The sequence below is a fragment of the Sodiomyces alcalophilus genome, assembly GCF_042370955.1.
Source record: "Sodiomyces alcalophilus JCM 7366 unplaced genomic scaffold ACRALscaffold_1, whole genome shotgun sequence".
Taxonomy (NCBI): Eukaryota; Fungi; Ascomycota; class Sordariomycetes; order Glomerellales; family Plectosphaerellaceae; genus Sodiomyces; species Sodiomyces alcalophilus.
In genome coordinates, this window is record NW_027263532.1 from 5,430,399 (window position 1) to 5,447,362 (window position 16,964).

Here is a 16,964-nt window from a genome sequence, read left to right on the forward strand (position 1 = left end):
TGCCTCAAGCCCCGAGATTCGGGGGCAGTACTCTGGGCAAAAGAACAGAAAGACTGTTCTTTGTTGCTAAGCTAGTCTGCTGCTCGTCAGCCCAAGCCTTGAGATTCAGATTCCAAGTCTCCCGCAATCCGTTGTTTCCAAATCCCATCTCTCCGTTGCCCCAAGAGTCTTTTGTTTGTACCCAACACGTTTCGTCCGTCATTCAGAACTGTGACAACTCCAACTTTACCCTTCGGCCCTAGCCTGCGGTTCATCCTCTTTCAACGACGTCTACCCGTTCCATACTCTTGTCTACCTGGGAGGTATCGAAGCCTTGATGTCGGTTGACATTCGCAGAAGCCTTCATTACTGTCTACATCATCCGTCCAGATTCATGTCTGTGTCGAGAAGACAGCTTTCGAAAGAGCACACAGGAGACAGTATACCCAGTAAGTGATACACTTCGACAGCTTTACGCAGAAGCCCTTTCTCTTCTGTTTCCATGTCCTTCCCCGGAGCTCACCGTCCGCCTTGATGCGCTAGGTCCGCACTTACACACGGCCTAAATGCCTGTTCTGCCCACCATGGAGGACACGGTAAGAAAATCCGACAGCCTGTTCACCCTTGTTGACAAGAGACGCCCGTCCCTGGTGCCGCCGAGTTGGGAAGATACCGTGCGAGTTATCGGCATGGCGGAGTGCAAGGAGGCCGGCTTGTCGCTGGCACACGCCTTTGCTGCTGATCGTCTTAGCCAGTACCTTCTTGACGCCGACGACATGGCCGCTTACCCACCGGAGCGAAAGTGGAAGCTTCACGTCGACCTCATGACGTACATAACCGCCTCTCACTGCTCTGCCGGGCTCGTCACCGCCATTGGACCTGAGCATGATTCTGTCGCCCTGTGGTAAGTATTTGTCAATATACATAGTTGCCAGCCCCGCCGCAATAGACGTACCCTCTAAGCTATCCCACCAACTCCATCTGACTGGAACTACAGGGTTCCCCCGGGGAAAGACACGGATGACTGGTGGACGTTTCTGAGAAGCGGCACGTGGCGCCTATACTACCAGCTCTCGCCCCAAGGCAGACAACGGTACTACGGCGAGTTCATGCCACTGCTGCACGAGACCAAGCATGAGGTCATGGGCGAGCGCGACGGCGATTGCTACTATCTTGTGTACATTGGGACCAAACCGAACGCCCGCGGCAAGGGATATGCGAGGAAGCTTATCGAAGACATGATCGTACGGGTATGCCGACTTATTCCTTACCCTTACATTATCTACTTTTCCTATTCTCTTCTAGTCTCTCCTCCCCCATGCCCTAGGGGACTTACCTGCTTACACTTGGCCCTGTACCCGCCCTCGCCACCGCCTATTCGAAGCTCGGTCTACTGACGCCGTCATCCCTAACCACTAGGCCGACGCGGAAAACCGCCCAATGTACCTCGAATCGTGCTCCGAGGCCAACAATGCCTACTACGCCAAGTTCGGCTTCGAGTTCAAGAAGAACATCTGCCTCGGCGGTGGCCGCGCACCCGTGGTGCTCTCCATCATGGTCCGTGAGCCCCAACCGCCTCGGAATGTCGTGTACACCGCGGCCGTGAAGGTCCAGATCAACAACATGAGCAAAGAGAGCGCCAGACTGGGCTAGGGAACTCGTCATGCGGCTTGATATTCCCTGTGCCTCCGGCTGGAGGGATGTAGTTTGCTTGCGTCGACGTCTGTTTTGCCATTATGTGTTCTTTCAAATCCATTCCGCTCCTGATGCAGAGATTGTCCTCCCAAGAGAAACAGAAAGAGCGATCATGCGTGTGTGTATGTATGTGTGTGTGTGTGTGTGTGTTTGTTACATCCAGTCTCTACCTAGGTCGTTGCATCTTTTGGTCGTTTTGCAGCCTAAACCAGCTGGCCACAAGTCGCCCCCTAGCCTAAAGCTCAGCTCGAAAATCAATAAATTGGCCGTTCTAATGCATTTATATGTCCCGCATGGCAAGCTCTACCGCGCCTCTTCATGTGATGTTACCAAATAACATGATTTCCCGTACGCCAGTTGTTCCCTTCCCCAAGTCCCACGACTCGCCAGGTTTACGATCAGCACCTCCTCCCCCCTAATCAGTATTCCAGAATGGCCCACGTCTCGTCGTCAATAGTCGTGTAGACCAGGCCCTGGGACAGAAGCTCGTCGGCTGCACTGAGAACGTCCCTCACGCTCATACCCGAGGAACCCGCGATGACGTTCAAGTGGACTCCCTCGTTCCCTCCCGGGGCGTTCAGGAGGAAGTTATACATCTTCTGGGCCAGCGGCCCGCACCCGGTCAACTTGCTTGGCTTGCCACCTCCGGTGCCAGTGCCAGTGCCAGTGCCCGCGCCAGCGCCAGCGTTGTACGCCGGACCGCCGTCCACGAACATGCCGTCTTCGCCGGCGGCGCCCGGCGGCTTAGATCCGCCGATGGGACCGCGTGTGATGTAGAGGTGAACGTAGGTACTCTCGAGCAAATGGTAGTTGACCTCGTTGTAGTCGGTGATGGGCCGGAGGAAATAGGCTCCCACGTTGCGCTTGTTGTTGAAGGACTTGAGGCGACCCCATACTCGGACGAACTGGCCCAGCTCGATTGTGCCGCTGCCGTCCGCCACTTCCTCCTCCCTCTTGTCCGAATCGGCCCACTTTTTGACCTCTATGATGCCCGTTCCGTCGTCGATCCTGTAGGTGATGTTGGTCGGTTGGGGGTTGATTGCACGGACTTGCCCGACAAAGGTGATCTGTTTTTGCAAACGAAACTCCCGGTTAACGAGTCGTCCTGGTTTCCCGATGTGTAGAAGGAACATGGAGAGAAATCTTCAGAGGTGGGAAAAGGGCCAACTGACTTGTGTAATGTTGACGCCGTCGATGCGAAAGTCCGCCCCAGGATAGGGTTCCTCGGCGTCGATGATCTGCTTGATTGTGACGGGTCGTAGCGATTCATCTTGGTTCTGCGAACAGACGAGTTTGAAACGAAATGTCAGAAATTGCCACAGATGAACGGGCACAGCTTTCCGGGCGTTGTCTTACTCTTCCTCCTCCTTGACTGCCCTGCTGGGTGCCACCGTAGACGAAGCCGCCCGAATCCTCGCCCCCCTGCGCACCGTACGCTGGTTTTGTGTATCCTCCGTATGCAGCTGTATTTCTTTGACTCAGTAGACGTTAGGCAGGCGAAGGGACGAGAGGTACATACACATTGTTGTGGTTGCACGGCAAGTTGTGTAAAAAGTGGGATGTTGAGGAAAGGTGGACGCGTTCAAGACGCGATTACGAAGGACAGGGCGTTAATTGAAAAAACGACCCCTCCCCGACAGTTGGTGACAGTTCGGGTCAGTTGGTATCTGTAAGCGGTCGGTGCGGGGAAATTCTTATCTAAGCAAGAGATAAGGAAATCCGACCCACCGAGGAGCTCACCGAGAAGAGAGCGGGAGTTTCCGGTCAGCAATACGGATCAGGCAGGTACAGCAGCAGTGTATGTACTTCATCTTAGCCAAGTTCCTGCTGCCCCAGGGTGCCTAGCGATGTACAAAATACAAATCCCGGTGGATGATGGGAGAATATTCATTCGGGCTAAACTGATAATCATTCAATACCTACACCATGGAGAGGCAGGGCTCTGTCTGAATGAGTAGGGCCTTTACCGTGAACCCTCTAACCAGTACATCTTTAAGTTTTGCAATAACACAATACACAAACACGTGCCAGAGTCGAGTCCGTTGAGCTGTCGTTGGGCACAGCCTAGGTAATAGCCGGGGCGAACAGGTCGCATCTCCTCATAGTGAGGAAAGCCAACATGGTGGGATATCCTGGTCTCGACAAGGTCGCCCTGACCCTCGCGGCCATCCTCTCTCAGCCAACGAGTGTCCACGCCGGAGTGTCCCCCGGCTGGCCCATGGTTATCAACACCTGGGGAGGCCCTTTCGTGAATGCAACCGACGCCGCCTACGAGGCCCTTTCGAGGAGCGACGTGTCGGCCCTCGATGCCGTCGAGATTGGCTGCACGGTGTGCGAGGAGAACCAATGCGACGGATCAGTGGGCTTCGGCGGCTCGCCCGACGAAAACTGCGAGACCACCCTGGACGCCATGATCATGGACGGCGTCACGATGAAGTCCGGTGCCGTGGCCGGCCTGCGCCGTGTCAAGAACGCCATCGGCGTCGCTCGTGCCGTCTTGGAGTATACATCGCACACCCTCCTCGCCGGCGACTTGGCCACCCAGTTCGCCATCGAGAACGGCTTCAAGGAGGAGAACCTGACCACAGACGCCACTGTCGCCCGCTGTGCCGCATGGCGTGAGGTCAACAGCTGTCAGCCCAACTACCGCCGGAACGTCTTACCCGATCCCACTAATGGCTGCGGGCCTTATAGGCCCCTCGTTCCGTTTTCTCCAGCCCACAACTTCGGACTCGTATCCTCTGCCCAGGCGAGCCATGATACCCTCTCGCTGATGGTCATCGATGCGGCCGGCATCATGGCCGCTGGCACCTCCACCAACGGTGCCTCGTTCAAGGTTCCCGGCCGCGTTGGCGACGGGCCCGTCACGGGGTCGGGATCCTACGTCGATGGCGACGTCGGTGCCTGTGGCGCCACGGGAGACGGCGACATCATGATGCGTTTCCTGCCCTGTTACCAAGCTGTCGAGAACCTACGTCGCGGGATGAAACCGGACGAGGCCGCCCGCGATGCCGTTTGGAGGATGGTGCGCAAGTATCCGGCCGTTGCGAGCGGAATCGTCGTCGTTGATAGGGACGGCGATCACGGAGCGGCGGCATCGGGCTGGACTGGGACGTTCACCTATTCTCTTCGAGGAGGGCGCATGAATGCTACCAAAGTGGTGGACGTGCCTAACATTGACGTTCCCGACCTTCTCAGGACGCAGCCAGGAGTAGACTAGAGAGAAACGAAGTGGATAACCGTGCGTTGAAAGAATACATGGCTGGCCTTGTATCTCATTGCGGCCGTCGTTCGGAATCCGGTTCTATATGGATTATTCCACAGTTGAGAAACGGCTCGATTCAAGCCTGTGGATTGATAGGTAATGACGTACTCCGTGTGAAGGATGAGGACATGTGAATCACACTGTACTCCATATGTGTACGTACCTAGGTACCAATGCGAATGCGTCCGACGCGACTTTGCTGACCAGACCAGGTACAGACCCGACGCCCTGGCGAGAAAGCAACTTCCCTCGGTCAAGATTGAACGCCCATACTGTTTTCCAGCCTGGCGATCGAAGCTCTTCGGCCACTCGCCTCTCGAATATTTCCATGATCACCTTTGGATCGCCGACTCACGACCCATTCCCCCCGGGGACGTGAAACAAACTGGACGCGATTTCGAATGATTTCAGCGCCTTCGCGGCACCCGACACCGATCCGCCAGCTCGGCTCGGCCCTCCATGCTCCATAGCGCCCAGCACCGATTCGCCGACAAGCACCCATAACGTCTAGATTATAACAAGGATGCAGGGTCGGTGGGCACAGTTCCGGAACCTCTTTTTTCTCAGCGATGAAGATATGGGGAAGAAAAACGACGACCACCAGCCCGCCGCCGGGCCCACGGCCCTGCTGCGCAACCCCCACTGGCAGCCTACCGCCAGGGTGCCACCTCGTCGAGTCCTCCGGCGCTGGACCACTCTGATTCTCGTCGCCGTCGCCATCTGGTTCCTCCTCAGCTATCTGACCCTTGACTTGGGCTTCGGCGCCGGCCACCACTCGCCTTACCACGGCCAAAAGGACATCGGCGGCATGGCGCCAGACCGCGATTACAATGGACCCCTCAGATTCCGCCAACTCGCAGAGTCCCTGAACGCCATCCCCACCCAGAGGGGAACCTCACACAGCAGGAATGTGCTCTTTTTCGCCGCGAGCCTCCAGAGCGCGTCGACCCTGCTGCCGTTGGCTTGCGCCATGGGCATGGAGCGTAAGAATGACGTCCACTTTGCCCTCACAAGCAGAGAGACTATTCTCTTGGAGGATCTGCAGCGGGTCAATGGCATCGACAGCTCGTGTCAGATCTTATTTCACGATGCCCGGCCGAACTACGCCGATGTGTCGGCCGACACCCGGATGCAACGTGCAACCATGAGGGCTCTGTTCCACATCAACAGTTTCATGCGCCCTCAGGTGGTCATCGTGGACGGCACGGACCGGGAGGAACGCTGGTTTCGCGATGGGACGAGGCTGCAGTCCGAATCCATCAATTTGCCCCAGATCGAGCTGCCCAGGGACGCGGCCGAGCGTCTGACCTGGTTGGCTAAATTGGATAGCTACTCTCTTGCCGCTTGGGACAAGATCACGATTGACATCTTAGTCCATGCGCCGCCGACGGGCTCGGGGAGTCTGTTGAGGCTACTCAAATCTCTCAACGCCGCCGACTTTCCCCCGTCGACCATCCCCCATCTGACCATCGAGCTACCTTTCGAGGTGGAGCCGGAGACGCACGCGTTTCTGCAAAAGTTCCGCTGGCCGCCTGCCCGTTTGATAGAGAGGCGCCGCGGTGTGCAGATGCTGTCTCTGCGACACCGCATCGCACGCCACCGAATGACGGACGAGGAGAGTGCGGCCAGGTTCTTCGAGTCGTTCTGGCCGCAGTCTCCCAAATACTCCCATATTCTGGTCCTCTCACCTCAAGCGGAGCTAACTCCTCAATTCTTCCACTGTATGCAGCAAGCCTTCTCCCCCTACCCAAGGCATCTTCTCCTTGGTTGTCCAAACCACCTGCTCACCTCTTTGTCACAGATCTCAAGTTTGCGTTGCTTGAGTATCGATATTCTCAGAATGCGTTACTAGAGGAATGGGATGAGAGGCTACTGGGGATTAGCATGGCCCTTCCTCGCACATACATTAACGGCTCTGAGCGCTTCATCGTGCCGGAAGCATCCGATCCCGACCACAGCAAAAGGCTGGGAACTTCCTTCCTGTGGCAGGCTCCCCAGAGCGACGCAATCCTCGTCATGGGTGATAAGTGGATCGAGATGCACGGGCTCGTATCTCGAACCCTGGAGAAGCAGCGCGGCCCGACGTTTCCCGCCCTTTTATCGGACAAGTTTGTCGGCAAACAGTATCCCTCCTGGCTGGAGCACGCACTCCGTCTATCTAGGGCACGGGGTTATTTCACATTCTATCCGAGTCCCGACACGGCGAGCGCTGTTGCGACGGTGCATCAAGATCTGTTCCGGGCGCCCACGGAGTATGAGATGGATCTTGAGCAGGAACGTGGAGACCAGTTGGCCGGCCCGCTCGTAAACGTCCTTGACACCCTACCCAACCGCGGCGACTTGGCGTCGCTCTCACGCATTCCGTTGCTAGATTGGGACGGCACGGTCGGAAACCTCTGGGACATGGATCACTCGGCTAGACAGTATGCTGCCAAATGGCGCCGCGAGGTTGGCGGGTGCAGTGAAGAAGAGACCGAAAGGGCATGGCCTCATCGGACGGCGAAGGATCTTTTCTGTGGTGAGCACTATGAGGGAGGTGTGTTGTAGATGTTTTATGTTTGATGAGCGTGGCAACTCGGGTCCCATTCGTGCCTTGTATTTATGAGCAGCATTTTCTTTTCGGATACCCTTGACTGTTCTCATCACCCCCAGGCAGGCATATCCACTAGGAAGGAAATAGAAACAGTAGAATCAGTGACGACGTACTACCAGATGGAGATTGGACGGTCAGAATTTCATGTAAGGTATAAACTAGACAGGTATATAGTATGGTACATGGTCATGGGGCGGTGGCATGCGAGCTGATCTTCGCGACAACTAAGAGGACGATGCATGTTCCCACGATGCTTATTGCTACGATGGTCAAGACCTACCCGCGAAAATGAAAAAGGTTAATGGACTTTCTGGCCAAGGGGAGGACTGGGATGGTAATAGTAAGGAAAAAAAAAATCGAAGGAAAAAAGGGATGGATGGTGAATACGCACCAGCTGCGTCCTCCACCCAGTCTGGACAATGGCGGCTTTCCTGCCGTATTTGTTTACCGTTTCTTGATACATACGTCAGCCATGCGTCGTTTTGATCGATTGGACTGAAGGTAGTAGACTCAAGACTTACTGACGTAGTTCCCAACGCCGAGGAACAAGCAGCAAACGGAGAGGGCCCAGAACGTGGCGCCCAACGGCCTAGCCATCCGAAGCTCAAGGTCGGTTGGCTGGGTTTTGAGGTGGAAGGAGAGAACGATGGCAACTGATACGACGGCCATGTAGATGGAGAGGCGGAGATAGGACAAGAAAGCTATATTCAGGTATTGTGTTAGCCTCTTAGCCATATGGGGGCGGCTGGGTGGGGATGAGAGCAGTCATCTCGGTCTCCTCGCTCTGTGGAGGTCAATCAAAGGGGACGAACTACGCTCATTGGCGCAATGGTCGCGCGCATCGCTCGTCTCATTTTCAAAGAGGAGAGATCCAAAGGGCCAGGTCCAGAATCTCGTTGGGAGTAGCCTAGTACGTGTCAGAGAGCGCGAGACAGACATGTGGCTGTGGAGGACGCGGATGAGGTTCGGGAGAAGAGATTGCAAAATAACAAATCTCAAGGCTCGTCACTCACCCCGGCTGGTTAACAGGGACGGGTTTGCATAGAGTCGAGGAGTGGAATGGCAGGCAAGTTGTCGCCGGGGCTGCAGTTAGGTCTTCATCGTCAACGTGAACGTTGACCATGGTTGAATATGGCAACCAGCGTCTCGATCGGAATGGCTGGGACGCGAATCATCGAGCAGCCACTGCGAGAACATGCATTCGGCTGATAGGCCTGCGATCGAGGTGGCCGTGATCCTGTTGATGACTGTGGAGTTTACCAAGAGACTAAGAGTAGTGTAGACGGAAAGATCACGGGACAGAACAGTAGTGTAGAATTTGACCAGGCATGTAAGCATTGTACGTCATAGGTAGCGTGATGCTCTAAGACACGACAAGTACATACAATGTACGAAGTACAGATAGTACGGTACGAATTTTATCTGGGTGTCGGAAGGCACCTGAGACGTGAAGCCAATAAGGGTGCGTTCGACAATTTCATCTAGTTAGCAAAATGTCACTAACTTGGTAGAAAAATGCATAACGATGACCCACCGATGCATAAGGACCCTTATTTGTATGATATTTTACTGTAATTGCATTTTTTATGTATACCTCTGCTATACCCCTGCTATACCCCTATTATAGAAGTACTACGCTAGTAGGAGTTAGATTTTAGTAGAAATCCTACTAACTTACTAGCTTTTATATAGGAAAAGTTAGTAGCTCGAAAAGTTACTTCTAAGTTAGTAGGATTTTAACTAAGATAGGATCTATAGTTAGCCGCGCTGTTATAGGCGAGGCTAGCGACGATATTATCACTACCTACGATAATAATACTACCCCCGAACTCGATTATATAGTCTTATTACTATTCCTATATCGACCCGAAGTTAATCTACGCCTCTAAAGGCGTTAAAATACCTCTTAGCGGTATCACGGTAATAATCCCGCTATAACGCTGCGTATTATATAAGGGATATTCGTCGGTTCTAATATAGTGTTTCGGGACCTATTTAGGATTAATCGGTACGAATTTTATCGCCTAATAGACTGGATTATATTAAGGGATATCGTTAAGGAGACCTCTTACTATATAATAACGTAAAAGGTTATAATCTTCCTTTATATTATCGGCCACGGCGTGCCTTTACGTAATATATACCACCGCTTTAAGATATCGTTAAATATAGGATCGCGTATCTTTAATAAGGTCCTAGGTGCTATACGTTAGCTTTATCTCGAATACGTTAAGAGCCTATTAATAGGATACGTATTATAATATATCGAGCTATTATACCGTAATAGTTAATTTAACGGCTATATCGGTATAATTAATAGAATATATATCGTAGCGTTTATACCGTTATAGTCGTAGCGGCGATATTATAACCGGAAGGGTTAACTTACGTAAAATATCCTCGCTATAGTCGATTTCGACCTATTATTTATATATATCCTGGCGGGCGCCGAGGGTAGTATAAACGACTCCTCTTTGCTTCGCGAGGCTTTAGCGAGAGGGTCTTTTTAAGTACCTAATAGGCGGTTTTACCTCGTAGATAGTGGGTTTAGTAACGATATTCGAGGTATCGTTACCCTATTCGATAGCGAGAGGTACTATCTCTAAGATTTCTCTGAAATTAAATAAAGACGATTATCGTTAAAGGAGCGGTTTAACCGCCTCCACGCCGATTATCGTAGTATCGTTAAGCGTGTTTTCGGAATATTAAAGAGGTCCTTCCGTATACTAGGCGGCAGGGCACCCGAATATAGTCTTAATAAGCAGGTTAAGATTATATATATAGTGACCGGTATCTAGAACTTCGTTAAAGCTATACGTAGTAATACGTTAATAGCTATAGTAGTAGGAGGAGGAATTACTAAGGAAAAGGAAGATTAGTTATTATAGCTAGCCGCGGAATAAGCTAATCGCTATATCGGTAGTAAGGGAGGATTAGAGATACGATATTAGATATCGAAGATAATATAGTAGTAACGATAAGAGTAAAAAGAGTAGGAAAAGAGGTTATTATAAAGAAGATATTTTTAATATATTAATATATATCGTTAGCTATATAACGGCGTTATAAGATAAGGCTTAACCCCGTACTAGTACCTTTTAGGTAGGCGGTAAGCACTTCTAACTAATTAGATATATAGAAAAATAAGGCTTAATCAGAATCGGACCTATAGTATCGCGCCTGTCTTAACCACTATCGCTAATATCACTAATATCACTATCGCCGCCGCCTAATTCCTTTTATTCCACCTCCTTTATAAATCCGTGATCCTTTTAAAACTCCTTTTTACTATCTATTAGTAACAAATTAAATATCGCCGCTTTATCTGGATTCTTTATAAGGAATCGCGACGCTATAAGGATTCCTATAGCGCCGCCTAGTTTAACCCGAAAATACTGCGTATAAGCCGTAATAGCCTAGTCGATAATAGGCGCGTTCTAGCGGGCAGCTAATATAACTAAGCCGGTTATTAGAGGGTCTACGGTAGCATAGGCAGTATCTACCTCCTTCTTATAGCCACGCCTTAGGATATTATCTAATAGATCGTTATAAGGTATAGGCGATTATAAGTCTATAATATCTGGATCCTATTACTAACTAGGCCGGAGTCGTTTAGGAGGCGGCGTTAATACCGATTACTAACACTTACGTTAATCTAGCTCGTGTATATCCTCGATATTCTAGCCTATCGCTATAGTATTAGGCTAAATCTTCTTTAGGAGGCTATTAATCTATTAAACGCCTCTACGCTTCCGAATACGCCGGCCTAGATCGCCGTACTTCTATACGAATACGTCCCACTGCTTATTACTCGTATTAATATAGCCGGACTTATTATTATAGTTATTAACGCCGGACTTACTAATTAGTGCTAACGCCGCTTATAGTTCCTTTTCTATACGATTAAGCTTTATTATTATCGGCTTAATTATTAGATTAGCTAATAGATACGTGTCAGGGACATTCTATTTAAGGGGGTCGGATAGGACTTAGGGGCGGTAAGGAATATGTTAGGAACCCGGAACCGGCCTAAGGTTAACCCTAGGAGATATTTAGGACCGAGTTATATTTTAGGACTATTAAGTTAGCCTAAGACCTATTATCTTAGAGCCTTAGGTTATTATATACTAGTCCTAGGGAGGATAGTCACTAGCCCTTAAGTAGGGTGTTTCCCGTTAAGTCCTGAGTTAGAGGGGCTTAACGAATAATCTTATAATTATTCCCCCCTAAGGTTAGCTTCGTGACCTATTCTTATCTAGTCTTAACGACTCTCTTCACTCCTTATACAAAACCTATAATATTTTATTCGTTCTAACCGTTTACGGGTATAACGACCGTTAAGAGTTCGAAAGACTAGTTATTTTATAAATCCTATTACTACCCCTAGCCAGTACTTAAGATACCCCCTAAGCGCACCACTATTATTCGTACCCGGGATACTTCCCCCGCTACCGAAGGAGCCGAAACCAGGCTATTAGGCGCCGATCACGAGTAATCCTTCACGCCTAAGTTAGAGGATAAAGATAGTAACCCCGAATTCGAGATTCGTGGATAAGCTAACCCGGATGCTCGTAATCCTATAATAGGACCATTACTCGACCAGGGGACCCCCTAAGTTATCCGAACAGAACCCTAATTCGATATTAAAGACCTTAAGAGCCGCCCCCCCGGCACCCTATCATCGGCGGAGCTCGATTTCCTAATTAAGTACTATAAGGACCGCCGAGCCCGTAAAAAGAAGGAGAAGCGCCTCCTTACCCTTCGATAAAGGAAGGACCCCGATACCTTTAAGCGTATACCCCGAGGGGACTCCCGTAAAAGTTAGTATAAGGTTCCGTAAAAGCTCCCGGAATAGGACGGGTAGTCCTATAACCAGTTCTAGACCTTTATCAAGGAACTTAAAGAGCGTTTTATACTTAATAATATTAAACCCACCGAACCAGAGAAAATACACCTCGTATCTACCCTATTACCGAAGACGATAAAGTCCCGCTAGCGTGCCTATTATAGACGCACGTATAGGAAGACTAAAGGTGCTATTTAGGAGGACCTTAAGTCGTTCCTAACTAAGTAATTAGTCGACGATAAGACCCACGAGATATCTATAACTAAGAAGCTATTCTCGGACTAGACCCTATAAAAGCCTAATTAGTCCTACGCTAAGTTTATTAATAAGCTTAACTCGTTATTTAATAAGGTATCCCTACCCTTCCCTAATAAATAGCGTATATAGTTAATCTTAATAAAACTTAATAAGCCACTACGTGATTAGATTATAGTAGCCGGTATCCTTACTAATAGTAAGGTACTAGGAGTCGTAGCCTAGTAGGCGGAGATTACCCTTTTATATAAGAATAAAGAAAAGCCACCCCGGAACGATCGCCTAAGGCATAATCGCGGCGAAAAGCGTAGGCGTAATAGTGCCCCTAATAGGGCCTATACTATAACGGCCCGTCCTTTTATACCGCCTTAAGGTTTCGTGGAGTTAATTAAAGTGGATAACACGGAGACCTAAGGTCCCCCTAAGAGGCGCTATAAAAGCAATATTACCTGTTTTAGATATAATAAGAAGGGCTATTACCGGAATAAATACCCGAAAAAAACCTTTAATTTAGGTTAGTTATTAGGATACTCCGCTAGTTAGAACCCTAATAACTTACCGATTAACCCCCGGGCCCCCGTCGTTAAATAGGCTTAGGCCTAGGATAAGCCGCCGTTTTAGCCGTTCTTCGCTAGTAAGGGCGCGATTAAGGTAAAGTTAGAGATACGGCTAAACGGCGGATAGGGCTGCTAGAGCGCTAAGCTTAACGGAGGCGCTAAGGTTAACTTAATCGACTAAAGAGCCCTACCCCCTAACTATAAGCCCTTAGGCCCGCTAAAGAAACTAAGGTGGGTTATCCTAGGGGTTAAAGTATAGTCCCTTAGGACTCTTAAGATATATATTAAGGTCACGGATAGCTAGGACCGAACCCGGATATACCCTATTAAGTTCGAGGTGCTAGATATAGACCCGGATAGATCCTAGATTATCCTTAGTATACCCTAGTTAATTAAATATAACCCCGTTACCTCCTTCCGAACCGGCGAATAGATATATCGACTCTATAAGGATAACCTTAGGGGCGTCCCGAGCCGGAGGGAGCTAAAAAAAGCTAAGGAGAACTCTTAGTTAATAGTTCGGCTAGTAAAGTTAAGCGCCCCCCGTATCGGTAAGGTTATAGGCATAAGGTAGAATACCCCCGGAGAAACAGAGAACACGTTACCTAATAGTCCTTTAATCCCCGTTATCTAATTAGACCCGTCCTATCCCTTACCCCCTATACCCCCTAACTATATATAATATAATAAAGGAATTCTGGTATATATTAATCTAAGGCCCTATTAAAAGGAATTAGATAAGGAAATACCGGAAAGCCTTATCCCCGAGCAATACTAAGAGTTCTAGGACGTCTTTAACGTCGTAAAGGCCGGCTATCTACCCGCCCACTAGCGATAAGACCACGCGATTAAAATAAAGGAAGGTAAGTTACCCCTATTCGGCCCTATCTATCCCCTAGCCGAATAGGAGTTAGCTATACTATAAGACTATATTAAGGAAGCCACGGCGAAGGGATAGATCCGCCCCTTATCTAGCCCTATAGGTACCCCGATCCTATTCGTGCCGAAGAAGGGTAGTTAACTATAGCTATATATAGACTACTAAGGCCTTAATAAGGTAACCTAAAAGGACTATACCCCTTTACTACTAATACACGAAATCCTTAACCGCCTTACGACCTCTACGATATATACTAAGCTAGACCTTAAGGACGTATACTATCGCTTAAGAATTTAAGAAGGGGATAAATAAAAGACGGCCTTTAGGACTAAGTACGGGTAGTTTAAGTACTTAGTAATACCCTTTAGTCTATATAATACCCCGGCCAGCTTTTAGCGCTATATTAATAAAGCCCTAAAGGGTCTTATCGACACTATCTATATCATATACCTAGATAATATCCTGATCTATAGCAAGGATCTTAGTTCTTACCGGGTATACGTTAAGGAGATCCTCGCGCGTCTCAGGGAGTAGTCCCTCTTCGCGAATCCTTAGAAGTGTGTATTTAAGACATAAGAGGTTAAGTTCTTAGGCTTTATATATAGCCCTAAGGGTGTCTTTATAGACCCTAAGAGGGTTAAGGCTATTAAGGACTAGGAGGAGCCTAACTCTATTAAAAAGATTTAAGTCTTCCTGGGTTTTACTGGGTTTTACTAATATTTTATTAAAGGCTACTTAAAGGTCGCTACTCCTCTTACGGACCTATTAAGGTTAGGAGGCAGACCGGGTACGTTCTAGTTAGGGGATATAAAGAGGGCCGCCTTTAAGAAATTACGATTATTATTTTAGTCGGCACCTATACTATAGTATTTTAACCCAGCCTTACCTATTTATATAAAACTAAACGCCTCTAACTTTACACTTAGTGCTATAATTAGCTAGTATAAGGATCGGATCTAGCGCCCTATAGCGTTCCTGTCTAGGAAGCTTAGGGGACCCGAACTAAATTACCCGACGCTAGATACTAAACTAATAGCGATTATCGAAGCGTTCCGGTAATAGCGCCACTACTTAGCGTATAGTTAGACCCCTATAAAGGTGCTAACTAACCACTTAAACTACCGGTATCTATTAAATAAGCCTCGAATTAAACCTTAATACGCCTATTAGCTAAAGGAGCTTTCTAGCTTTAATTTTAAGATTCGTTACCGCCTAGGCGCTTAAAACCCTGCGGATAGACTATTAAGGAAGCCGTAGCTCGCTATAGATTAGGCGGATCTTAAAGCGGAGCGGTAGAAACCCGTTAAGGGATTCACTAAGAAGTTTATAATCGGCCTTTTAAGGTCCCGAGGTATACCTAAGCCCTCGGGTCTAGCTAGTTTAAAAGATAAAGTTATTTTTACCTAGAAGGACGATCCCTTTTATATCTCCTTAATAGCGAAAGATAACCTATCGGACCTATAATCCTATAATAGTCAGGGTACGGTCTACTTTAGGGACCGTCTCTTTATACCGAACTAGTTAGGTTTACGCGATAAGGTCCTCTAGGTATTTTATAACGCGCCTACTACGGGCTATTATGGGTTAGGTCGGACGATTAAGAGGATTTCCGAGTCTTACTACTAGGAATACCTCTCGCGAGACGTTAAGAAGTTCGTGCCTACGTGTAGTATCTATTAGAGGACTAAGCCGCGCTAGTATAAGCCCTTTAGGTACCTAGCACCTTTACCTATACCCGAACGGCTATTCTAAGAGATCTTAATAGACTTTGTAATAGGCCTCCCCCCTATAACCTTATAGGGAAAGAAAAGGAACGCTATCCTAGTTATAGTGTATCGGTATATTAAGTACGCGTTATATATCCTTTATAGCAGCGCCCTAATAGCTAAGGGTCTGGCTTATATCCTATAGGTACACGTTTTTAGCCTCTACGGATTACCCGATAGTATCGTTTCGGATTATAGGTCCTTATTTACTAGTAAATTCTAGACCACCTTATATAGCCTCCTAGGCGTTATAAGGAGGCTATCCACTACGTTCTACCCCTAGATAGACGGTTAAACGGAGCGCTAGAATCAGAACCTAAAGCATTTCTTATAGGCGTTTTATTCCCTATAGCAGGACGACTAGGTAGACTAACTACCCCTAGCATAGTTCACGTATAACACCGTATAGTATTCGGCTATCCGGTAAACACCCTCTATCGCGTTAATAGGTTTTAACCCGCGCGGGCCTTATAATATATAGATACGTAAATCGGGCAAAGTCCGCGCCATGGTAGCTAAATAAAGGGTAAAGCACCTTATATCGAATCGTAAAGCTATAAAGGTCCTTATAAGGAAGGCCTAAACCACCTATAAGAAGTACTATAATACCGGCCGCGTAGGCTAGCGTTTTAAGGCAGGGGATTATATACTATTATCCGTAAAGAATATTAAGTAGCGCCGCCCTAATAAGAAGTTATTAGATAAGTTCCTCGGCCCCTATAAGATCACCTCTATAATAGGATAGTATAGGCTCGCCTATAAGCTATAACTCCCGGAGTCTATAAAGATTTATAACGTTTTCCTAATCTCCCTCCTTAAACTATAAAAGTCCCGAGATAGTAAATCGCCTATACCCACGGATATAGAGGTTAAGCCCTAGGAGTCTAATAAATACGAAGTTAAAAAGGTCCTAGCCTATCGTTATAATAGTAATAAGCGTGAATACCTTATTAAGTAGACCGACTATAGATATAAATATAATATATAGGAGCCGCGGAGATACCTCCCTGACACGCTTATCGAGGAATATTATAATCGGAAGGATAGTGTTAGTTAATAGCGTTATTATACCCCGTAGGGACTTTTTTATTTATAGGATAGTTAAGAAATAAAAAAAAAAAAGGAAAA

General features: G+C 48.3%; 4 protein-coding genes across 4 annotated transcripts; 2 read left to right on the forward strand and 2 right to left on the reverse strand.

Annotated features, from left to right (window-relative positions):
* Positions 1-563: 563 nt before the first annotated feature.
* On the forward strand, positions 564-1,632 carry ACRALDRAFT_1066485 (uncharacterized protein; the record flags this gene model as incomplete). The annotated part of the gene is made up of 3 exons (XM_071017353.1): positions 564-883; positions 977-1,229; positions 1,399-1,632. The coding sequence occupies 3 exons, from the start codon at positions 564-566 to the stop codon at positions 1,630-1,632; spliced, it is 807 nt and encodes a 268-aa protein (XP_070880170.1).
* A 461-nt stretch (positions 1,633-2,093) lies between these two features.
* ACRALDRAFT_2093040 (uncharacterized protein) lies at positions 2,094-2,945 on the reverse strand (the record flags this gene model as incomplete). The annotated part of the gene is made up of 2 exons (XM_071022615.1): positions 2,094-2,741; positions 2,847-2,945. Coding segments are annotated over 2 exons (747 nt in total), but the record flags the coding sequence as incomplete, so codon positions are not given.
* Positions 2,946-3,565: 620 nt separating this feature from the next.
* ACRALDRAFT_1078410 (uncharacterized protein) lies at positions 3,566-4,986 on the forward strand. Its single transcript, XM_071018768.1, has one exon. The coding sequence runs from the start codon at positions 3,794-3,796 to the stop codon at positions 4,892-4,894; it is 1,101 nt and encodes a 366-aa protein (XP_070880172.1). The 5' UTR covers positions 3,566-3,793; the 3' UTR covers positions 4,895-4,986.
* Positions 4,987-7,718: 2,732 nt separating this feature from the next.
* On the reverse strand, positions 7,719-16,346 carry ACRALDRAFT_2016023 (uncharacterized protein; the record flags this gene model as incomplete). The annotated part of the gene is made up of 11 exons (XM_071019824.1): positions 7,719-7,808; positions 7,840-7,933; positions 7,981-8,027; positions 8,058-8,277; positions 8,341-8,439; positions 8,470-8,533; positions 8,566-8,615; positions 8,647-8,769; positions 8,828-8,895; positions 8,925-9,013; positions 16,322-16,346. 11 exons carry the CDS (start codon positions 16,344-16,346, stop codon positions 7,719-7,721), a joined length of 969 nt encoding a protein of 322 aa, XP_070880173.1.
* Between the last annotated feature and the right edge of the window lie 618 nt (positions 16,347-16,964).